This window comes from Toxotes jaculatrix, chromosome 7 (assembly GCF_017976425.1).
Source record: "Toxotes jaculatrix isolate fToxJac2 chromosome 7, fToxJac2.pri, whole genome shotgun sequence".
Taxonomy (NCBI): Eukaryota; Metazoa; Chordata; class Actinopteri; family Toxotidae; genus Toxotes; species Toxotes jaculatrix.
In genome coordinates, this window is record NC_054400.1 from 17,308,529 (window position 1) to 17,334,157 (window position 25,629).

General features: G+C 41.8%; 2 protein-coding genes across 3 annotated transcripts in view; both read right to left on the reverse strand.

The window, feature by feature from the left end:
- The window catches only part of fam172a (family with sequence similarity 172 member A), a 150,925-nt gene extending 131,362 nt beyond the window's left edge, over positions 1–19,563 (reverse strand). Inside the window, exons 1-6 of one of the 2 annotated variants that reach the window (XM_041043266.1) lie at positions 19,521–19,563; positions 18,639–18,779; positions 17,635–17,736; positions 13,932–14,032; positions 2,851–2,916; positions 1,195–1,386 (exon numbers count right to left, since the gene is read on the reverse strand). In XM_041043266.1, coding sequence (XP_040899200.1) covers positions 1,195–1,386; positions 2,851–2,916; positions 13,932–14,032; positions 17,635–17,736; positions 18,639–18,744 — 567 coding nt within the window. In that variant the 5' untranslated portion in view covers positions 18,745–18,779; positions 19,521–19,563. Of the gene's footprint in view, positions 1–1,194; positions 1,387–2,850; positions 2,917–13,931; positions 14,033–17,634; positions 17,737–18,638; positions 18,780–18,870; positions 19,225–19,520 lie in introns of those variants that run through there. The other variant, XM_041043265.1, reaches the window with a different exon arrangement.
- Positions 19,564–23,187: 3,624 nt separating this feature from the next.
- The window catches only part of kiaa0825 (KIAA0825 ortholog), a 110,741-nt gene continuing 108,299 nt past the window's right edge, over positions 23,188–25,629 (reverse strand). Inside the window, exon 23 of the mRNA XM_041042545.1 lies at positions 23,188–23,813. Coding sequence (XP_040898479.1) covers positions 23,630–23,813 — 184 coding nt within the window. The 3' untranslated portion in view covers positions 23,188–23,629. The remainder of the gene's footprint in view (positions 23,814–25,629) is intronic.

Genomic DNA, 25,629 nt, shown 5'->3' on the forward strand with positions numbered 1-25,629 from the left:
GTTGTACTCAGCAGGCAAGGGCTTTACACAGCAGTGAAAGTCTTTATGGCATTCAGATGGACGAAACGAGGGAATGAGGGGGAGTGGGAGAGCAGGATCTCCCCTAAGTCAATTTGAACAGCGGGCCGATGAAATTACACAGGGAGGTCGTGGCCAGGCTGACAAATGAGCACAGAAATGGGGATGAAAATAATAAGACAGGCAGAGCCACCTTTTGCTTGCTGACACACAGATGTATACACTTGTGTGTGTGATCATATAGTAGGGAAAGAAAAACTAATCTATATTTTACATTACATTATCTCCTCTCTCCAAGCTCAGTCACCCATGAACACATAGGACTACACAGGAATCGTGCATCATAAAAATGCATAAATGTTTTCTTGTATAATAATGATCATTTTGAGGAATATGCTTCATTTCACTAACAAGACAATATAAGCCTCTGTTCTGGGTGGAGGACTGTACAGTAATATGTAAAGTAATAAAGTCTATGTTTGCACCTGTGAATGAATGTTTGCTTGTTATTATTTGCTCCTGTGTATTATATGATGCTGTGGAGTGCTGAAATTGTTCAGCATCATGTAATTTATCTTATGACCCCAGGACAAAGTTTCCTTTCCACTCCACGCTTGTGTAAATTGTACAATAAAGTTAGACTGAACTGAGTCAATGAAGTAAATCCAGAGTCTGAGGTATGAAGGCACAAAAAAAAACAAAAAAATAACACATTCAAACCTCCATTCAAATACAAGAAAACAAAATACCTCAACACTCTGCTTCTGACTGTGCCACAATTGCTTCCACAGCCCCAAATATTCAAGCTTGCCCTTTAAAATAAACAAAGTGTCTTACACTTGTCACACCAATATCCCATCAGGCTAACCACCATTTCCACTGTGGCGGTGGTGGTACCACTATGTGGTGACTTTTTCACTCAGAGACACACAAAACCCTACATACCACTGATGTGTCACAGTTTATATTCTTTGCAAAGGGAGGAATGCTATTCCTCTGAAGAATATAAATGTAAAGTATTTCGAACTGGATGCATAATAAATCCTCTCCTAACATCTTATGTGCAGTGTCCTTGGTGCACTCAGTCCACCCTTTCCACACAGGGACATGACATCTTGGATCAAAGATGAAAAAAATCAGTTCAACAGCTTGAACTTCTTTTGTTGTGCCCCCTACCTCCATGGCTTTCCTGATGAAGGGGATCTGTGTCCCTGAGTCCAAGTCCTGGTTGATGATTAGTCTACGGGCCCACTGACCGGCCCGCACTACACCACTGCCCTGGATCAGCACCAGCAGCTTGGACGGGTTGGACAAGGCATCTGGGCTCAGGTAGATAAAACTGGTGGGTTCATCTTCTGTGGCATCCACCTAAAAATTCAGGAAAACACGGGTTACCATGTGTCACTGATGTACTCTGCTCAAACCTCCAAAATCACTTATATAAAGAAAAAAACTGCTGAACATCCTTTAAATATGATTTCATAGACTTTTGGGACAGTTAGATCAAATCAAATTGAGACTTTAGAATTAGAGCTTTGATTTAAGGAGAGTTTAAGGAGAAACTGCCTTCTCCACTGTGGCCTTTGTAATTAAAAAAAAAAAGCTCATATGCATCACTACACTAATCATCAATAATCGTGATCAGAAAACAGCCTATGTGTAATTAAAACTGAGGGAGAAAGTAATACAGACAGAGAGAGTGGGCAAGTGAGTAAGTGAGTATTTGTGTGTGTGCATGCGCTCCGTCCACATCCCATGCGTCTTTGCATCCCTCCCAAGTATGCCTGGAAGAATCTCTAAGGAGACAAACACTGTCCATAAAAGCCATGGGTGGCAGCTGCAAGAACTTAATCCAAGCAGACAAAGAGAGCCGAGTGGGGGAGAAAATCTTACCCTTTATTCTCTTGTGCTCCCTCATTCCTTCTCCCTATACTTGGCTGCGCTTAATCTTCTTAAAATCTGCGGTCACAAGTTCAATGCCACGCAGGTGGACAGACCCACCGCTAACACACAAATACACACACACACACACACACACACAAATGCCATATACACGCAGGCGGGTGGGCAGCAGAAAAGCAGAACAGAGCAATTTTCCAGAGGAATAATGAGATAAATAGGCCAGGCAGATAAACCAGTAAAAGTGTATGGGGGCTAATGAAAGGCGCTGAGTCCCTGGCTAGGTGATTTATGGACACTGTTAGCGCTGGAGCTAACTCTGCTACGCTTCTAAACACCGGTGCTGCCTAACATCCCTATAAACGCAGCCTGAAAAATGATCACAACTTTTATAAACAGAAAAAGAGCAGGGATGGAGGGGTAAAGGGGGGAAAAAAAAGAGACAAACATGCTTCCAACAACAAATAAAAGGGATCAAGTGTGTGCTCTGAGCCTGGATGAGCTGGGCAAAGAATAACTCCGTGATGGCTGAGAAAGTCCCCTTCAGCGCAAATGAATGCAAAACAGATTAAGCATCAGCATGCTGCGCCTCTGCGCCTTTGAAATGACACGTCACAATACAGTTAATTTGTTGAGGAGACACTTTTGCACAAAGGATGTGAGCAGAGGAGGGGGGTAACAGAAACAGAGAGAGTAAGAGAGAAACTGAGTGAGATAGAAAGGGAAAGACAAAGACTGATAGAGAAATGAGGAGAGCTGACTCCTCACAATCCCCTTTTCTTTCTTTATTTTTTTTTTTTAAACAGGACACTCAATATAATCACACTCTGAAGCCGAAGCATTTATGTCAATTTTCATATTTAATACTCCCTTTAATCTTCAAGGGCATAAATCAAAGAGGAAAATGCCTCTTTTCACACTCTGGGTACTTACTGGCAGGAATGCTTTAGTCATGTTGCAGTTTTTCTCCAACAGCTCATAAACATACTGAGTGATGATCTGGAGAGAAAAAAAAGAAACAGAACACACATGCACACAGTCAGACATTACATTGATTATACAGTTTAATGCAATTAATTTTTAAAAAATATTGCTGTTGATACAAATCCATCCAACAAAAGCCAACTAAACTCTGCGTGTATGTGTGAACAAGTAATAGCAAACACTGTCATGCTTGCAAACAGAATAAAAAATACTATTCAAAACCCTTGTTTGCCCTCTGGTGTGTGTGTGTGTGTGTGTATATGTGTATGCATGTGTACATGAGCTACTTGAAAGGGTCTGGATCGCACTGTGTGTGTGTGAATCACAGTGCAGTGTGAGTGCTGAGGTTGTAAGTGCCAGGAGAGGAAATCTCCTGTACAAGCGAAGGGCTGATGTAAGTTATGTTTATCCCCGCAGCCACAGCACTAAAGAACCTTGTATACCGAGTCATTCCAACCCCGGGCAAAGCCTTTCATGGTTCAGTGACATTAACAACTTTCTTTCCATTTTCCTTATTTTTTCTTTCCTTCTTTTCTTCTCCCCATGTCCCGCTCAGCTGAGAACAGAGAGAAGCACTTTGTGGAACAGATTTAGATTTTTGATCAGTTGTGAGAGAAAGCCAGAGGAGTCAAGAGTGATAACAGATGACAGGGCGCATGACCACTGGCAGCGAGCTGAGCTATTGTTGCTGTAATGATGTTTCCCAAACACGCGCAATGACAGACTCCGTGTCCTGTACATGTCACGACAATACAATGCTGGGCGGATGGACCACAGGGAGAACAGAGCAACATGTTGTCCTGCTCTGCTGTGAAGTCTCACTTTGGGTTGCTTTTGAAGCATCAGCCTTACTAAATCAGGAAACCAAAGGCCAGCGGTGGCGCCACAGCTACAAAGCGTGTCCAAGCCCGAGTCACGCTCTCTAGTCAGAGACCGACCAAGTGCCTGTCCCCAAACACAAAGCCCAAACACAAACAAGGATCACCCAGAGACTGTCATGTCTCACAGCACAGAGTGGCATGATGCTCTGATCTCATTAACGTGTGGAAAGGTGGAAAACTGTACTGAGATTTAATAAAAGCAGGTCAACAGACATTTATTCTTTAAATGTAAGAGGGACGGGTCATTAACTGGACTGTTAACGGGTTATTTAAAATATCAATATACCATGAAAAAATTGTAAAACTGCAACAATATGTGGTCTTGATTACAATCTAAAGACATTCAAATCACTAGTGTGTGTTTGCAGCCAATTAAAAGTAAATTTGCTCTGTGTAAGCTATATAGAACAGAGGTGTGGTGCTAGAGATACAAGACAAAAACAAAAAACATTGTGCTATCTCTAAAATTTCTCCAAGTTCCATAGAGAGAAGTGAAAAAAATCTCTGTCCTCACAGCTAACGTGACTAGTGCAATAGTTACAAATGCAAGCACCAAAAAAAAAAACAAAAAACAAAAAAAAACTGATGGGATTCTCTTGGGCCATAATATGCTTAGCTTTTGTGATTTTTGGCAAACACAAAACAAAACATTCTCTTTAGACCAAGTTCTGAAATGTCAACCACGAGACAATGAAATTATGCATATCCCTAAATGACATGTTCCAAACTCCAAACTTTTTTTTTTTTTCTAAATGGCATGAATTTAAGAATATTTCTGCTTTCAAAATGTAAAGGTAGCAGATGATTCACCACAGGAATGAATTTTCACAGAGAAATGAAAGGACAACAAAAGGCCAAATGTAACTTTAGAGTACTCAGGAAAAAAAAAAGTCAAGTGTGAATTCTGATGATAATCACAATATCGCCATGCTCTTTTATGTCCATAAGAAACTAAATGCTAACTTGATTTACTGCTTAAAAGAACAACATGCAAGAATAACATTGCACACCAGACACATATTAGCCTTATGACAACCAATCAAAGGCCAGCAGACGGACCAAATGAGATGATCGATTCCACCATTTGACCCTGTGAGGAAGGGGGTGGGGTGGGGGGTGGGGGGTGAGGGGGGCTGGAGGAGCTAAAACAACCCCACCTCACCCGAACCCACCAAACCTCCAACAGCTAATTCACTAAAATGTCAGCCAGTCTGATGAAGACTAAAATGATTCCGGGCCTCAGTATGCTAGTGTTTAATGACATCAATAAGCCTCACAGGAAATTTCATTTGCACTACGTTATTTGTTCAGTGCCTCAGGTGGCTCGAGAACCATCTGATATAGAATAAGGAGAGAGAGACTGATGGGGAACAAGAGAAGAGAGAAAAACTGGAAAGAATGCAAGAGTTTCGAAGTGAAAATGCATTTCCACTGATAAAAGGATACTGCAGATCATAAATAAGAATCTAATATCCCAGCTTGTATATATGGCCATGTGGGCATTTGTATATTTTAGTTTATAATATAAACTGGAGCCAGATGACCTTTTCTTTTCAGCAAACAAGATCCAGATCAAAACTAAGAGTTGAAAAAGGAACAGTGGCAGCATTTCGATGGATCAAAATCTGATTTTTGTTTTTAGAAACAGTCATAGACTCAGAGCAGAGGCATACAACACAGAAACTCACAAACGCATGCACAAGCCTACACACACACACACACACACACACAGCCAACCTCCTTCTGTGTGGGCCTCTGAGGACTACGTCTCAGCAGCTGATCAGTACAATAAGAAAAGCCTCTTTGTCACCTAATTACCAATGTGTTATTAGTGCTTTAATGAAATGCCTGCAGGAAGCATCGCTGAGTGCCTGCATTGTCGGCATCGGACGATAGGAGAAGCATGAGGAGTGGATTTGGCAAATAATATTAAGACGCACAAAGAGAAGGGAAGGGAGGGGAATGAGAGAGAGAGACAGAGAAAGAAGGAGAAAGAGATAAAAGGGCCTAAATCAATTCAAATCAATATGGTTTCATGACCACAAACATGCTTCCAATGTCCTTATCGGCAACAAATATGAAATATCATTCAGGCTGACAAGCTATGGATGCCACATTATCTGAAATGTCAATGTAAGCTCTCTGTCCGTCATAAAAAGTGGAGGCTGAAGTCCAGGACTGCACAGTTTCATCCCTAGAGACATAGTTTCCCCCAGCAGAGAAACACACAAAGCAATAATCATCAAACATTTGTAACGCTCTCTAGTCCAGAGAGACAAAGTCTGTCTTCACAAAGGTAAACAGAGCAAAAAGCTGTAACAGTGGAGTTTCAATTGTCTGCTAGTACAACTGGATGAGGATGTATCCGCGAACAGCTTCGAGCTTTCCACATGGCCGTGAGAGCGATCGTGGGAGAGTCTGAAATAGAGCCTCTGCGGTTGAGGTCATCTCTGTGTCTGTGGTTTGTTTGTGTAGAGGAAGCATTGTGGTGATGAAGCAAGAAGAGTGGGATCAGGGAGGAAGGAAGGGACTTAGAGGAGGGCTCAGTGGGAGGAAAGGAGGAAGACAAGAAGGGAGAGGTGGAGAAGTAATCCCCAGGAGCCAGAGTCTCGTGCCAGATCCCACTGCGGTGAACGGCTGAGGGGAGAAGGCGCAGTGGAAGACGGGATGGAGGGGGAGAGAGAACAGTACAGTACATGGCCTTGATAAGAGGCTTTTAAGTGGGTGGCCTGTGACATCAGCTCCTTACAAAACTCTGGTCAACCCCATAACAGTCTCGTCATCACCCTAACTCACACACCAAGCCGCGGTCTTAATGAAGACCATTGTGGCTGCAAGTTGATATCTTTTTTAAACTCCTCACTACGGAGAGAGAAAGACCTCCCACATTATGTGTGCACACGTCAGAGTTAATGTGTGTGTGTCAAGGGGAGAACACATAGACACACACACACACACACGTCAGTGTTAATGTGTGTGTGTCGATGTGTTCTCCCCTTGATTACAACAGTCATGCCTGGTTTGGTTGACCACACCTGAGGCGACAAGGAGATGATCCTTCCTGGGCACACACGCAGACACACAAAAATAAAATAAATAAATAAATAAAACAAGTGGGGAGGAAGAGAACCACGACAGGAAGGGGAAGATAGATTGAAAGGTGGGAAAGACAAGGATATGAGGACGGACAGGAGCAAGGGAATAGAGACTAATGTAAATGTGAAAAGAAAAGAAGGATCGGGATCAGAGGACGATAAGAGGAAGGCAGGGAGGGTAAAGGCTGAGATGGTCAAGGGCAATGGAAAAACTGAGGTAATTATAGCGGAGGCAGAGAAAGCAATGATCTGAAACCAGCCCACAGAGACGATCATGAAACATGACCAGATGTTTATCAGGGTCGCTGTAAGTATCATCGAGATACATTTAAGACTCTTTAAGGCCAATTTAACAGCAGTTATAGTGAAATATACAACATGTAAATGGAAATAAACATTAACATGGTTTAAAAAAAAGGTCTTTGTATATATCCCAGTCATATCTCATTGAAAAGAAAAGAAAAAATTAAACAAATTGTAGGTAATCAGATGTCACAGTTACAGAGCTGTTTTTAAGGCCTTGTCAGGTCTCCAGTTTAAATAAAGGAATTAGAGACATTACATTCTTATTGGGCCCCATGTATCCACCTTATTAACTATCACAGAGTGTTAGCCATGTGCACAAAATATACTCAAGACAGCAGCACATGCTATATACACACATGTGAGAAACTCATGTACAGACACACACATATCTCTTGTCTCTCTGGTCCAGAGCCCTCTCCAAAAGCCACTTAGCCACAGAAACCAGAGAGCAAGAAGAGGCATCAAAGCTGTTTATATAATGAAACTGAAAGAGCTGCTCCATGCCGTATCACTGACTGCACCCAGGAAAGCATTCCTTCTTCTCCAGAGAATAGAAAAGAGGAAGAAAAAGAAGAAAATCCCCCCGAACAATGCAGCACAACAACAGCAGCAACAACAGCAAAGCATACTCAGAGAGAGAGACAGACTGCGAAAATGAGAGAGAGCACGAGGCAATTGAAAGGTTGTTTATTTTAAGTCAGCCTCATGTACCAACAGAAAGCGGTATTAAAATAGGGCCTATTGTTGTGAGTTTGTGATCTGTCAGTCCGCATGGGAAACAAAGAGAGAGAGAGTGAGAGAGAGAGAGAGAGAGAGAGAGAGAGAGAGAGAGAGAGAGAGAGACTGGTGTAATTCCCATGAGGTCTCTGTCATTCTTCTGTCAGAGGAGCGAGGGCTCTCCAGGGGAAGAGAAAGTTCTCTGACACAGACCGACAGACAGACTGTTTACACTTAGCGTTGATATCCCTCTCTCTCTCTCACTCCCTCTCTGCCCTCCTTGCACTACTCATCCTAATGGCATCGTAATGACCTCCTCAGGTGTTAACTGAGAACCCGGCAGAGGGCTAATTCAAAGCAAAGTACTGTATGCCACAGTGGGTGCCGGCGGTAGTGACAGATGCCAGTGCTTTAACTACCAGCCCTCCTGTCTTTTCTCTAACACCCCCCTTCACCCCCCTCCCGTCCCCTGTCCAATTCCCTTCTCTTTCATCAAGTCTAATCCACCTCATCCACACCCTGCAACCATTTTTGTCTGACTGTGTCTGTTTCCTCCTCCCTGCTCACAGCTGAAGCCGCAGCAGCAGTGTTTAAGTGTTTTGGGAATGGAGATGTGATGGCAGTCAGTGAATCAGGGCAGACAGCTGTCATTTATAGTCCCCCTTTAGAGAGATCCCATTAGCTTCCCAACAAAATGGTCCACAACTGGCATGGGACCTCCTGGTGCTTTAAGTACAGTATGAAGGCCTGTCTTCACGGCTCCCATTGTGGCTCTGACGCAACATTCATTCAAATACATTATTTAAAACTTCTGCAAAGTGACTCAGTTGTAAAATGTCTTGATATACCATGATTTCCCAAAGTAAGTCACTACATCTAAATGCTTTTTTTGTTTAAACTTGCATCAGCAAGGAGGGTAAAGGACCAAGTTCTGTTCACACTACAGTGGGCATCTGCTTAGGTAGAAGCATTCACACTTGCATGGTTGGCAGGCGAGGTGTGCAAGTGGACTGTTTGGGCTGCACTTACACAGACACACTACTTACACAGACTACTGCATGGAAGCTGGCAGATGACAAAAATTGCATTGCAGCAACGATAGCATGGAAAGTATGATTTCAGCTTAGAGGACACCGTTGTAAGTTAACTCTTCAAAACTGTCAACTTGTCCCAGAACACAATCGTCGACCAACTGGCAACCAACTCTCCACAGGTCTTCCCCAATGATCTGAAAATTAATCCCACCCGTTTCATTGCATATATTTTTTATCCTGAGACTAACATGTAAATGTATGCAGATGATATTGTAATTGTAATTTATGCATATGGTAGAGGTATAAGCACAAGATGAACTAAGTTTAATATAATATAATATAATATAATCGTAAAAAGTTCAAGTTCAAGTCATAATTTATCATTAAGAAATTGCCTCAGTGTTTGTCTCCTCAGTATTTTGCTCAAGGGCACTTCAGCAGGGCCTTAAACCTTGGCTGTGAGTCACTGCTCTGACAACACCCAGCATCCATAATGTGGAAACAGAGGGAGACAGGAAGAGAGAAAAGATAACAGAGAGACAGTACAGAGTGTAAGAGATGGGAGAGAGAGAGAGAGAGAGAGAGAGAGAGAGATGAAGAGACGGAGAGAAAAGGAGAAAGAGAGAGAGACGGCTTTCTAATTCAGCCATCTGGCTAGCTTTACTTCATTATAATATTCTGACTGTGTGTGTGTGTGTGTGTGTGTGTGTGTGTGTGTGTGTGTGTGTGTGTGTGTGTGTGTGTGTGTTTACAAATTTGTGAGTGCCTTCAATTCCACAGATGCAGGCAGAGCAGAGAAGAATCCTCATTTATTAACAGCTTAATAGAGCTCCATCTGGACCAGACCCTATGCTTGTCTTCTATCAGAGAAATTCATCACCGAATCACAGGAATTAGGCTACAACTGACACCTACACAGGCTGTGGTGACCCTGCTGCACTGAGCAACACCGCGCAGATAGCCCACACTGTATTACAGCTGTAATGCAGCCATTACGATAGCAGTCAGAGCCAAGGACGGAAAATGTCACCATACCAGCAGTCTGTTTTTCAGTCTTAGTTTGTGTAATGTTTGAGTTTGCATAAAACAAAACAGACAATAAAAGAAGGAAAAGAACACAATGAAGAACATTACATTAGACCAATACAACAATTTACAAACTGGGGTTAATGGGAATAACAGAGAGATCATCTAAGTCAGTGCATTCTGAACATAAAGGGATACTTCAGGTGCAGACTCCTTATTTGTCTTATTTGTCCTACTTATCCAGAGACAGACAACCACGGATGCCCTTTCTTATATTACTGCCATACCTTGAAACATAATAAAGAGAGACATAATAAAGGCATTAGTCAGTGGCTGACTCTGGGTAAGAAGGAAACATTGCTTTACCCCCACCACATCCCCCTTAAAAGAATTTAGTTCAGATAGTTAATAATCAGGTGCTCCCTGAGGACCTTCAGTGGTTCTCATGCCAGAGCATATGGTTCTGAGAAACACTGTTCGCCTCCTGTACATTTACACTGAGCCAATCCATTGTGTTCAGAAAGTACAAACAGTTCAACTTGTGTAATTTGCTTTTTGTTTTATTAAATCTCTTTTCTTCAACCTTCCTTTGTGCACATCTTCAATAAGCGATTTCCTACATTTCCCAGAATGATTATGTACAACAAGAGAATAGGTGTAAGCTTGATGTATTTAGCCAGTTAATGTATTTTTTATTGGCTTGTTTGATCTATGCAATGAAACACGTGCTATCTGAGTTACTGTGTTTACGTACAGTATGTGAACCATTACACGCGCACACACACACACACATGCACACCCACAATCACACACACACATAGTCTAGCCTTCTCTTTTCTCTCTGACTCTCTCTCTACTGGTGGCTTTCACGTATTTTTGATAAGTTATGTAATTAATAATTAATAATATGTGCAAGACCTACAAATTGGAATGTGTTGTAACTCTGTGGCTAGTATTTTTCTCAGGCAGTGAACTGCTCCAAACAAAGTGGAGTGATACAGCTTCTTGGAAGCAGCATCTGCAAATCTCTCCACATCGTGGCATAAATATATGGGAAAGATTTAGAATTAGTTTTTCATAGACGAAAAATGAAGAGTGAAAAATGATTCACTGCTCTTGTGCTCAACCCAGATTTTGTTCCCATCTCTTTCTTTTGCTTGGAGGCCATCACACCAACATCCTCGTTCTCCCTCTTTGTATCCGTCCCTCCATTCAGACGAGGCTGAAGTGCAAATTGGACATCTGGTGCTGTGATGTGTCTGACAATACAGCCGCCACCCCCCAGCCCCCTCACACATGTACACAGACACACACACGCACACACAAAGAGAGAGAGAGTCATCCACACAAAATAAAGAACTGTGGAGATATAAAGACACTGAGAAGAAGACAGGAAGAGGGAGAGATGGACAGAGGTATGGAGGAAGGGAGGAAGAAAAAGGAATGCGAGTGAACATGAGGGGGCAATGATGATGCCATTCTATTCACACTGCCAGGGGCAAACACATGCACCCACGTCCTTGTGCCATCTCTCACAGCTCTCAGGCTGAATTGTGGCTAGTTCTCAGACCGTCTCAGGTGGCAGGTTGATAGAGGGCACTGGGGTGTGTTGTGGAGTGGTGTTGGCCCATAACAGGCCAGTCTGCATAGAAGCTTATTTTACCTTTACCCTCATGACAAACCATCTGACAAAGTGTCTCCTCCTGCCTGATGCAGAAATGAAGGAGAGGGATGGGAGAAAAGACTAGACACACAAACAATGGCACACGAGGAGAAATTCAAGCACAAACAGATCTCAATAGATGTGTTGGCCAGATGGACACAGAAATAAGCATGCAGGTACGCCTGTGTGACACACACTCTTAAACTCACACACGGAGGCTGACTAAGCAGCATAACCTACTTTTACAAGCAGAGGAATACAATTCAGTAGTTGTGTCTATTTATAATGGAGCATATTTCTTACCAGCAAAAACGATGCATTTGTACTTGCAAAGCTGTATGAGAGAGAGGTACAGTATTCATTTTCTTGAATCATCTGTGGCCTAAAAACAACAGACAGATAATACTGCTTATTCAGGTAGTGTTCCTTTCTTCTCAGCCAGTTAATCTCCTGCAGCACAACACATACGGTATCTGTTCTCATTACACAAGCTCATATCAACACCGATTGACACCATTTCCTTTTTTCTTCTCTAAAGAAGATGCTTCTGTCAATTTTTTAATCACAGGATGAATAAAATTTGCATACATCCTGCTTGATGATTATTTGTTTTCTCCAAATGTTTGCCCCCACCCTCAGATGCCTGAGTTCAGTTAGTTTAAATGTCTTTGTGTTCTTTCAGGGCCTCCGCTTTCCTGCTACCAAATGTTTGTTTCTACAGCCTTTTTAGATGTTGGTAGATAGCGCCTGGGCAGGCAAAAGAAAAGAGGGGAAAAAAGCCTTCACAGAAGGCAGGCTCTCAAAGGAGCTACTGTATACCTGCATTAGAAATAATAAAAACACCCAGGTAATCCCACAAACGGGTCTATCACTTTGCTTTGAACTTCAAAGAATGCATACAACAATTAAAAGCAACATAGCGGGGGATGCAAATAAAAAAACAGATTACAAAAGAACATTTGTCTCATTATCTTAATGCATATTGCATGTGGTGCTACTGTGGGAGTGAATTAGAGGTGAACTTTAGAATGGTGTATGTTTGGATATACACACACACACACACACACACACACACACACACACACACACACACACACACACACACACACACACACAGACATGGTGATGCAGTTAGATGCTCACAGAACTTCCTAAGCGGGCACAGAATCCTTAAAATGAAAGTCTAAAAGTAGCTTTATGAGTCCATGTTTTTCTCAACATGTGCTCCGTGTGTGTGTGTATGTATATATACACACAGACTATAGCAAAGAACAATAGAGTTCATCTGCAGTCATATCCCATTCACACCAAAGAATCAGCAATGTAAAGTATCTAATGTGTTTCAGCATCTCCAGCTGCACAGTCACAGAAAACTGTCAAGAGTTGTTCAGCTGTTGATTCTCCTCTGTCTACAGTCCCCATCCCAACAATGCAGACAGGCCTCCAGTGCTGAATGCATCACAAGAGGGTCGTTTCATCTACACCATGCCATCTCGTGCCTTTATAATGTTGCCTCAAACGACTCGGTTGAGGACTTTTTCCGGCGCAAAAGTCAGCGTTCTCAGTAGCAAACTCAATCTCTGACCGATGCTCAGGTGCCAACTCTGGTTCAGACTCTTGCTCAGAGTCAGTAGATGTATCACTGTTCGGGTCCAGTTCAGATTTCTCACTCCTAAATTTAACTGGAGTTATGTGACAAATTTGACCTCAAACTCAACTTATACCGCAACTAAGCTGACAAGCAGATGATTAGGGTGAAATCCGTTGTGCTCATCTGCCTCAGGACCATGACCTTTAAAACACTTGTAAACCGTCCTCATTCTAATCTGACAGAGGCCTGGACCACAAGATACACCACTGCTGAGGCCATTTTGTGGTATTGGCATTTAAAGGTGGTTTAAAGAAGGTGACAAAACAATTCATCCAGTTTGTAATGGAAGAATGTGCAGGAGCTCCATAGCCCCCTTTACACACAAAAGCTACTGTGTAAAGGGTGTGGCAATTTACCATGACCAGAGTGTGTTTGAAAAAGAGCTGGGGTCTGTAGAAGTCAATTAGCCTGCTCAGAACCTAGCAATACTTTCGTAACTCTTCTACAGCTCAAGTGTGAATTGAAACAGCCACAGTAAAAAAAAAAAAAAAAAAAAAAACGGGGGAAAGGAATGAAAGCTCCAGTGGCTTGCTTACTGTTGAACTGTGTAAAATAGGCAGCAAAAATTTGCCAGATTATTTGACAGCGGGGCGGTCAGTGGTCAGCAATGAAGCCTTGGTTATGAAGTGAGAAACATTTTTTTGAGCACCGTGTTACCTCTCCGAGAGCTTCGTAGCGTTTCTGGTTCCAGCGGTGGAGATCCTCTCTGGCATTGAACACAAAGGGTTCTCCTGTTTTTATATGTCTCAGCTGACCATCTGTGGAAGAACAGAAAAACATTGATAAGACATAAGAGATTGTATATGTGCGTTTGTGTGTCTGTGAGTTAGGTAAATTTAGGCATGTTGGGCAGGTCACTGCTCCTGATTGGACATGCAAAACTGCCTGCCAAATTAAACAAACTAAGCTTGACCAGCTAGTTTTTCATTGTTTATTTTCACTCTCTCTCTCTCTCTCTCTCTCTCTCTCTCTCTCTCTCTCCTTTGTTGGTCCAATCGTTTCCTTACCCTCCCTACCTCAGCCACCCCCATCTGGCAGGTGCAAGGCCTATAGATGCAGCAGCGTTCTTCCAGTCACGACTCCAACGGCCTTCTGGGTTGTCTGGCAGGCCAGGGCTGGACAGCTGGTATGGCAAAAATTCTCACTCCCTCTTTTCATCCATCTAAAAGCCTCTCCCTTTCCTCTTTAACTGTGTCTATGTCTTTCTCCCTCTTCTTCCTCATTCGCTCTGGCAAAAGTCCACAGGTATGTCCCTGCCTTTCCCACCTGAAATCTCCGAGAGCAAAAACTACAGGAGGTGTGGGAAAGGTTCTCAGTATGTTTGAGTGTGTGTGTGTGTGTGTGTGTGTGTGTGTGCGTGTGTGTGTGTCTGTGTCTGTGTGTGTCTGTCAGAGAGAAAGCATGAAGAGAGAAAGGTGGGCTTACACCCAGTAGCCACAACGGCAACTGCTCCTTGCAATTGCTGGGTATCAGCCAGTCACCCTAACCAGCATAGCCTGCATACACCAAACACACATACAAACACACACACCAGCAGCTCCAGCCAGGAGGACCAGGTGTGAACATACAGTAAGTGTCACTAGGCTTCAGTAAATCACTGCAAGTGAGACACGCTGCCATTACAACGCACAATAATTGACTGAGAAGAAACTAAAACTCTCTGGGATAATGTTTAAGTGATGTATTATAATTCAGGGAAACCAGAGGAGTTTTTAAACACATCCAGGTTTTATTTCATATAAAACAGTCATAAGACAGGAAAATGCTGTTCAGAAATGGTACTACTTTTTTTTCTTAATAAACAATTACCCTTGTGTGGCTGTGGAACCACTACATTTATACCTTAGCAATGAGCCCATCGATCCTGCGGTTGACACTACAACACAATAAAACACTAAACAGTGTTAAATTTAATTTTGACCTTTATGACTGCAGAATTTGTAAGAGCTAAACCACTGAAAAGTACACATACTTAACCCAAATAGCCAGGGGGCTCTCATACTTTCTCAATTATTGCACAAACCCATCTAAGATATAAATAAATATAATATCTTTGCAAGATAAAAGAATGCATAAGCATTTTTTTTTCATCTCCTTCGAAATTGCCACCATTTTCACCCCTCTATCAATGTGATAAATCTTACATTGCTAACACACTGTGTATTACAGCAGTTGCTTTCATGGTTTGCTGTTAGACAACATGTAATTCTGAATGCAGGTTTGTCATTGTGTTGCATTAAAAAGCAGACTTGTGCCTGAGAGGTAGAGCAGGAGACGAGTGAGAAGTTGGGATAAAGCAGTGCGCACAAAAAGTACCTTGAAGAAAATCAATTATGCATTCGTGGAGGGGTGAGGATCTAAACACTACTGCCTAAGAGAAGGAAGAGAGGAGCTATAATGAAATCCTACTGTAGGAAAGGTGTGTGTGTGCGTCTGTGTCTGTGTGTGGGTGTGCGCGAGGGAGAGAAGTGTGTGGTGCGTGCATGTGTGTATGGGCTCCATCGCCTCCCCATCACATCCTCTCAGAGGAATAACATTTTCTCAACTTTTCTGCTCTTTTTCTGTCATAATTAGCATTCTGTTCTCAATTTGGCCGCTTAATTAGGTGTACATAACCTTGGATTTCCAGTAATGGAAAACCGGAGGGCTAGCGAGATGAAGCCATCATCTTCAGTGATTAAGATACCTGCAAGCTATTGTACACAGCCTCGTCTGTATTCACATCATTACATGGTCAAATTAACATTTTTGTTCCACCTGTCTCGGGCAAAGGTAGCCTGGGTGTAGCTATAGAAATGCCTGTGAGTCAGAGCAACTGTGAGCTGACATACTAGAGACACCGCCTGAGGGCCACCATGGCTCTAATAGAAATACTATCCTTCAAAAACAGGCCTGAGTGGAAATTGACAAGACATAGAGATGGTATGGGTGTGTATACTCAAGTGTGTGTGTGTGAGTGGGTAAGCTGTGTTTCAGTTTGGGATTTTGACCAGTGAAGGGGCATAAATAGAGAGATACAGAGAGAGGGGGAGAAAAGGGAAGAGGGGAGGCAAAAGGGTGAGGAGATGGAGAGTCTCTGCATGTGTTCCTCCCTCCACGGGAGACTGAGCCGGGACTTGAGGGTGGGGTAGAGGGGGCGGTGGGCGAGTCTGCGTGTCTCTGTTCTTAGGCACAGCGAGGTTATGCAAATGCTCCGTCAGGCGGAGGGCAAGGCTGAGTAGGTTACTGACGGGCCGTAGAGTACACAACATGTCCCCCACTCAGCCAGCCAGACAGCCAGCAGAGACACTGACAGAGAACAGAGGGGGTGAGAGAAGGAGAGAAAGAGACTACAGGGGAATACTAAGAGCCAAAACCACCTCCACCACCAACCTTTCCAGCTCTTCCTCCTTCCCTCCACCTGGTTTGATTAAAGTGAGCCAAGAGAATCCTAAAGAGACTTTTATATCATCTGGACCCAAACCACTCTGGGCTCAGCTCTGCTCTTTGCTGTCACTGTTAACTGGCACACACACACACACACACACACACACACACAGACAAACACACACACACACACACACACACACACACACACACACACACACACACACATACTTATACCTGTAACCCCCAAGACGTCCCTGATGACAGCAGAGACAGTTTTGGGTCATTAATTCAAAAACACTGACATAACACTGAACAAAACTGTACTTACACACAGGCTCTGTACTGAAACTGACTGGTAATTTTGTTTTACTGTTCACAGCAGCTTTAACATGACTACAGTGGAAGTATACTACACAGGCCAGTAGCTCCCAAACTGGGGGTTGAGACCGATCAAGTGGTCTCAAGATAACAAATGCAGAATAAAAGAAGAGAAAATATTGTTCTATTACAGAAATTAGATTTTTAGATTAAATTTGATTAGATTAAATTTTTTGGGATGGTTTATGGGATAGCTTATCCTACTAAGTATTCAAATGAAACAGACAAAGAAGTTTCAAGGGGACTGTCACTCCTTGGTGGATATTTCCAGGTTGTGATGAGGTGCTGCAAGTAGACGCAGCCTCATTTTAAGGGGTCACAAGCCAAAACAGATTTTGAACTACTGCTATAGATGACAGATCATGGATTGAGAACAGACCTTAGGTTATGTTTCCTTCAGTTTATATGCAGGCCTCCTGTGGTTTTGGCTCAAATCCAGTGCCAAGAATTTAACGGTCTGGTCTTCTTAGCTGAAGTATTTTGCCTTAACTGTCAGTGTTGTTATAATCACTTAGACATCGTGGATTTTTTATTATTTTTTTATTTTTTTAATTAATGAAGTAGGCTTTGGAGACTTGTGGTTTATGCTTTGAAGACCAAAATGTGAACTTACGCTCATTGAAGGCATATTCAAACTCCTCCAGTGTTTTGGGGAAAGTGAAAGGAGGTTCATCTTTCTTCATCAGTTCATCTAGGTCTATTCTTGACAGCAAATCTGAGGAGATAGCGAAAAGGGAAGCTCAAAGGTGAGAAAAAAATTAGCGACAACAGCCATACAGAAGCACCCTTTCTTCAAAGAACGTCAAAATCCAATTTTCATATCATAATCTCAATCACAACATCGTAACATTATAAGCTCTCACAAAATCTACTACATTTACATTTGATAATGTCTCCCCATTTTGTTAAGATATGAAGTAACAGAGCAAATGCTACGCCAAAGTCTTCCCCACTCAAACTAAAAGCTCTTCATCATTCTCAAGTGGGTTAGCAGGTAGAAAAGAGGATATTCACATCAAATAATAGCCAAACCAAAATATCTATTGACATTTTTCTTAAAATTCTGTCACTGAAGTGGAAAGAAACTTGAAGGAAAAATGACACATATTGGTGTGCTAAGACGGTGGGCAAATATATTAGACTCAAGGTTAAGTGGGACATTTTTTGTCCTGTGTTATCTCTTCTCGGAGCCAGATAAAAGTTTAATTATTAACTTCTACGTAACGCTTTCAGTTCATGGGACAAAAGTTTTAAAAATATATCTTAATTAGAGTCAGTTTGGCCACACAGGTTTTAAAGGCATGCATTTACACCCCAGAGTAAGAGGGACTGTGCGTTCCTTTATAACAATATGAGACAAAAATCAGTGTTTCTGAAAAACGTATTCAAGTATTTATTACTGTGACAATAACAAACAGATTAAACCACAAAAAAAGATATTAAAATGTACAGTTCAACACAGAAAAAAGCAACATGTTAAAAGTTCATGGAGCATAACAGGCCATGTGGGTTATGATCACAGCTGTAATTTTACCCTCTTTCACTCATAGCGTTCCCTCTTTTCCTGTGTCTTAAGAGGACTACCTAACTTTAGTTTTCATTTTCACAATAAGTCACCTTTGAGCGCGGTAGTTTTCTCTCTGTCCTCCTGGCCAGCAACCTGGGCCATGGCGATCCACAATATGTACAGGGCTGGTGTGGCAGCACAAAGATGAGGGAGCATGAGTCCTATGCTCCTGGAGATCAGTGTGATGCATCCTGTCACATGTGGAAATAAAAGGGAGAGAGAAAACTAAAAATTAGATATGAGCATAGCTGAAACACGTGTTGCATTATACCACACACACACCATCACATCCGTGATCCTGCCTGACAATGAATCCCTTCCTGACACCATAACGGTAACTGTGTCAGAGCTTGCTGCACCTGTGGGGTGGCAGTAAGCCAAAACACCACAGCCTACTGTTGAATCCTGCTCTCCTGCACAGGCTACACGCTTCTAGCAGTCTGAATTAAAGCGGAGCAGTGATCACTCGCACTGCAGTAACACACACTAATATCTAACGACAAATGTTTGTCGACATTGTCGCCATCATAACGTGAAACCGCGTGAGCACAGCAGCAGCCGTGGGCTCGCTCAACTTTGCACACTTGCAACAACTGAGTTAATTATGCGAACACAGCAAAGTTAACCGCGCTTTAACACCAGGCTACGGGCGGTAAAAACACGGCCATTTTCACGCGCTCAGCCGCCCCACACTGCTCCGTCATTTCCTCAACAGCAGTCATCATCTGTTTATTGTTTCGTACTCTTCAAAAACAACTCCCTGACTGTGTGCAGTCGCCCTGCATGGAGTCACTGGCGAGCACGTACAGTAGGACATCTTCGTGGTTTTTTTTTTTATTACACACTCGTTTCAGCCAAATGAAGAACAGAGGCTCGGAGAGGAACAGCTGTTTACAGTAGATGCATGCATGCTTTTGGCTCGACTCACGCACCATCAGTACATATGCGACTGTCCACTTGCGGCTGCTTCCTTGAAATTTCTAAAACAGGAAGGACTCTGAGCAGCGCAGAGCTCTGAGAGCGTGAAGCTTCCGGGTTACCGGGGCAACGGACTGGAAGGGATATTTAAAGACACAGTAGCACAACAGCTGCGGCAGCCCATCCAGATGTTTCTCTTCTGTGTGTACACTCTACCACCTGACAGTGGTGGAATGTAACTGAGTACTATTCGCACAAATACTGTACTTTCTGCTGCTCATTCACAGATACTTTGCTTGCAAAGATTTTACATGTAAAACATATGATCATCCTATAAAATACGAAGCTGGTGAATTTTAGCTTCCCACTGTCAATATTAAAATGCTGCACACATGTTGATGCGCCATAACAGGTTGCATTTACTTACATTTACTTAAGTAAAGGATCTGAATACTTCCTGGTAACATTTGTACGAGAACTTTCTCATATGTTATAAATTTACTGAAGAAGATTAGGGGCAAAACTATTAAATAAACTGATTTCTGGGATAATTTCAATATTGTGTTAAGTCATTATTTCATGAGAACGTTTGAAAGTAAGAGTTATAGGCAGAGAGTCATATGACATTCGATTCTGACTGTGCAGGTGGATGTTTATGTGTTAAGAGTACATCAAAGAGTACATAATCCATCCCCTTTTCCCTGACAATTTCACTTTATGAGTTGCATAAGAGAAACTACACAACTCTTCATACTATGACCAGATGAACTACTAATGTAATTTTTAATTTCGCATGCTCGATAAAAAATATCTAATTTAGGATGACTGTGGGGACAGTCTTTTATAGAATCAATAAATTACTGAGATGTATTAAACATTCTATACATCAATTGCCAGCTTAATTTGAATAATGCATAAAGCAAGAATAAATACATCAACATTTAATAAAATCTAATACTTTCACATGTTTTATGTATGTCAGAAGCATTAGAAGTGGAGCAGGGGGTGGTGCATGGGTGAATGGCTGTGATGGGACCCCAGAAGTACAACATTTGAGACATACTGCTCATTTATAATGATAGTGGATGGAGAATATCTGGTCTTCAAGTCAGGATAGTCAGAGAGGTTATTTCTCACCTGGGTCCATGTTGTGCTGTGGTGACTTGCCCCTGGAAATAGGAAAACCATACAAGATTCTTTGTTTTGATTTAATATTAAAGGAGGCTACTGATTGGTCAGGCTTAGAAACAATACTTGTCATTCATTTTAGACCTGTCACTATAACATACCATCAACACATTCTACAGATCATACACCTATAGGTCAATGTGCGGTTCTTCCATTAGCCAAACAGCCCTTTGTTCTGTTCTTTGTGTAACATCCCTGAACTGTTTCCTATCAGGAGAAGGCCTTGTTAAAAAATGTGTTTTGCAAATGTGTTATCTTAAATTTAACAAACTTTGCCATCAGCATCATATTTAAGGTACTGTATACTCTCTTTTTGACTGTCCAACTCATCTGGACAAGCAGTTGTGGTAAAAGTGTTTTCTCTCGCAAAACTGTCAGAGTGAAATAGATCAGAGCACATTACAGCACATTTAAGGAAAAAGGAAGCTGATCTAGATTGATTCTTACAGTGTGCTATAGGTGACTTGCCACACCCTCTTCCCCTGTACCATGTACCTGCGACTTTACTTCATGCCATGTGCTGTTGATTCACAGAAATAGCCTCCTGGTTAAACTTAAGCTGGATGCCCTACTTCTGGACGGCCTCTAGAAGTTGAAGTTGTTTCTCTGGGGAGCTGAGCTACCCGGTTTCCTCTAGTAGAGCGCTCAGGATGCTGCGAAGGGAGCCCCAAATAAGAAACAGAGATGACATATTGTGGCATTGATATCCACTGTGTTTGACAAGACAAAGGAGGTGCTTCTTGCTCACTCTGTGCACTCAGTGTAGCACCTGAGGCCAGAGGTGTGGAGTCACACGTGTTGGACAGATTTAAGATTGATTTGCTCAGACTTGACTTCAAATAATAAATCTAATAAATCTAATAAATCAACCAGTAACTGGTCATTTCACTTAGACTTAAGGCCAGAGACTTTAAAGATCTGATACCAAACTCAAACCCAAAGCAGAATAATCTTGCTTGGCCCGAAGCAGAGAAGACATTGAGGCCACTGTTCAAACTTGTAGCTTAATAGGACTTGATGTGCTTTTGAAGTAATTATTATAAGTATAGCAGACTTTTCAGGTTACTGTGTAATGAGAGCTTGCACTGATCCCCCGCTGTGTAAAGAGACATTTATAGGATATAGATAAATCCTGCTATGAATTGGGACTTGACATGGAAAGGAAGAGAAATCAGAGTGCTCTACCTGAAATATGGTCTTTCTGTAATGCTACCATGCTGGCTCGCTGCAGGCTGACACAAAGCTCGTTGTACTCAGTGGATGAACATACAAATAAAACCAACATGTTTCTGCTATGACAGTTTGTTGTGGACAATGCATTAATATACTGAGGGTAATCAATTGAAATGGAAATCAGAGGAGTCAAAATGCTGCGACTGTTCATCCTGTATAAATATGTCACGATGATATTGAGGATTCTAATAGTGTTTATGTAGGTTTGATAATCCCCAAAAGATGAATACTGTATAATAAGAAATTCAATTTATTCTTTGTGATGAATCATTCTTTGTTATGATCTGTTGTGAATTACACTGTCAGCTTTACTGACAGACGTCTTCTGAGCCTATCACCTGTCTACAATGGAAATACAAATGGATAACCCTACTGGTGCTTTTCTCTGTAGGGGGGGGATCAAAGCTTTTTTCACAGAAAACAGTTATCTTACGAGAAGCGTTTGACAAGTGACAAGAGTTTTATTGTGTTAAATAAAGTTAATTTAGAAAAGATGTAATTTTTTTTGTAGTTGTTGTTTAGCCTTTATTCAGAGGCAAAGGCAGAATTCAGTTACTGAACGTTTTGTTGTTTTTTGTATTCTCTAAGTGGTTTGGCAATCATCTTTTGCATTAAAAATGATGCATTTCCATCATTTGCATTAAAAATCTTGTTAAGGAGAGGTACATCTCTCTCTGTGGAGAAAGAAATGTTTTCCTTGTCTCTCAAAGGAATTGCACAGCGGTGGCATTTGTGAGCTAAAATTATGTACGTGTTGATCAAAAGAGCGTCATTTGGGTTGTTTAATCCTTTTTTTGGACATCATATGTAACAGGGAAGAACATATCATGTATGCGTTCAAAATTGTAATGCTAGCTTCATAGACATAAATCATAATAAATTATTGACTACACGGAGATCATACAACTTGATCATACAACAGAAGAATATTCAGCAGTAAAGTAAGAACATGATTTTATTTTCATGTTTAATTCTAAAACATTCAATCTCCATCTCATAAATAACAAAATATGGACACAGTTGGAGAAATATACTGAGCTATCGTGTTACACATAAAATAAATGTTTTCTCAGTTTGCACAAAATACTGACTGATATTACATAGTGGGGCAGATTTTTGGGACACACTGTAATCAAAACATACATCATCTTGCTTCCCAACCGTAATTTTTGATGTTTGCTTTCAGGAACCAGGAGAAAGTATGCTGACACCAATGTCTTTACACTCACTGTCTCCAAAAAAAAAAAAAAAAAAACAACTTCAACTACCTACAATGATCACACAGTCCCATCTTGTCCCAGGCAAACAAATCCGGGTTCTCCATTTCCCAGAACTGATTTCCGGAGATGTGCTCCAAAAAGATGAAATGCGTCTGATGCAGCATAGAAAAGCACAGGGAGTTTGTCTGAGGCATGTGCATAAAGAGGGAGGCGCCGTCTCCCTCGCTCTTTTTGTTGTTGTTCGGTTTCTCGTCCTCTCATTCACTCATGTTTTCATGCACACACTTATGCAAACTCACTGCATACAGTACACACACAAACCCAATTACACCCACAACCCACAAATGTGTATACACACACACACACACGCACACACACAACTACACACACACACACACACACATTCTACCACCTTGAGAGCTGCAAGTGCATATTACAAGCAAACATTTACAACACGATAAAAATTCCAACTGTGTGGACTTTTATTGGGCAGCACTTTTATCAGATGGTTGTGTTTCCCCCTGGGTCTGCTCTGCTAGTGTCTCATCAGCTTCAGGAGGGTCCTGTGGTCCCGGACTGCAGCAGCAAACAAAATAGGCTTTCTGAAGTTCTTCTACCATTGCTTTCTCTCCATCTTCCAGCTCCGCACCCTCCTGCATCTCCCACCTGGAAAGCATAGACAGCATAGAAAGTGGGTGGAGGGTTTCAGGCAGAACATCAGCTCTTTTAACACTAACAATCATTTGTCACTTATTCTTAAGTAAAAGCAAGCATCCAGCAGTATGTGTCTACACCTACAGTACCACTTATGCTGGTCTGTGTTTGTATGAAAATACAAGATCAGAACACCAACAAAATGCTGTTTATGTTTGTTTGTGTGTCTGCATCTCCCCTCTATATGTGTCTCAGACCGATAAAAGAAAGGATCCCACCATATGCAACTCAATTTGGGTTAAAAAAAACAGAGCGAGGAGTAACCTGTTGTCCAAAACACATTATCTCACGCACCTCACACAAACTCTTCAAGGCTCTAAAAGCCACACTTTCACTCCTTAAGTTCTCACATGGGAGCATTCTTCTTTTTTTGTCTTTCATGCTGCATGGGTCAGTTTCATAGCAGTCTCTGCCACTGTGATACACTATCAGACTTAAAGTGAAATAAAGCAGAATGGATGCTTTTGGCTGTCTGTCTTTGCGTCTTTCCCTTTCTGTCAATCTGATGCTTACTATGGCGAAGTCATGGTATAACAACTGCAGAACCCTCCCTGTTTGGGTGACTAATTTTTATGGGGGAAATTGCTTCCCATATCTTGTTGCTTCTCCGTCTTGTTTAATCGTTTCTACAGTATGTCTCTCCATCACATTTTCTAATTCTTCAAGCTATGGAGTAGATGGAGGGCTTCAATATGAAGACATCAAGGGTAGTCACGTTGTAATTCACTCTCAGTATTTCTGCGGAATCCCTTGACGAGTGACTGTGGTCAATCAAATCCATATGGAGAACTGGGTGAAGGCTGTCTTTGAGCTGCCGCATCACACTCCCTCCAAAGGGGAATTATATCTGTCTGACTGCAAATGATTGCATTTTCATTGCAATCTCTGCGTCTGCTTTTATCCCGCCCTCCCTCCCTTCCGATTCCTCACTGTATCTTCAAATATGTACCATATAGTTGTGCTCTGTGCACGTGTGTAAGCAGAAAGAAGGGGTAAAACACCAAATATATCACGCGTCTGTTTCATGCATACTCAATGCAGAGCACTTTAGTGAAGTTCCAGAGTGTATGTGGACAAATCGGGCTTCCTCTTTCTCTGCTTCCCCAGCACTGTCAGTGTAGTAATTACCATCTATATGTTTATGTAAACATGCAGCTTTGACAGAGAGGTTTCTCCTCATGTGACTACATTCTCCTTCTATGTTCAACTTTGGTAACTGTGTTGTTTTCAAACTACTTTTTGTTTCCGTCTGAGTCTTGCACTGTCAAAGAATAAGTGGACTATCTCTAAAAAAAAAAGAAAGAAAGAAAGAACAAAGAGGGGAGTAGTTAAGCATGGCTTTGATGACAGCTACAGACTGTTTAGGAAGAAGGCAGATGACTACTAGGGGCAGACAAATTGCCCCTATATTATTTTTCCAGTGACATAAAATTAAAATCAATTCTACTAAATAACCATTATGGGACACAAATAACACTCACACAAACAAAACAATACAAATGTCACACGGGAAGCAAAGCAAGAACAAAAAGGGAGTGAGAGAGAACAGAAAGCTGGAGGAATGGTGGCCAATAAAGGAGTGAGCAAGACAAGAGGCAAGACAGGAAGGTGCGCTAAAGGTTTTTCAATGTTTAATTTTCAAATAGGATTAAGCAGAATGACATTTAGCTGAAGGTTACAGGCTCAGCATTGTCTTAGCTGATATTGATATGCAGGAGGCGCCCTGCTTGTCACCGGGACAAACACCATTGATGAATGAGAAGCCTTT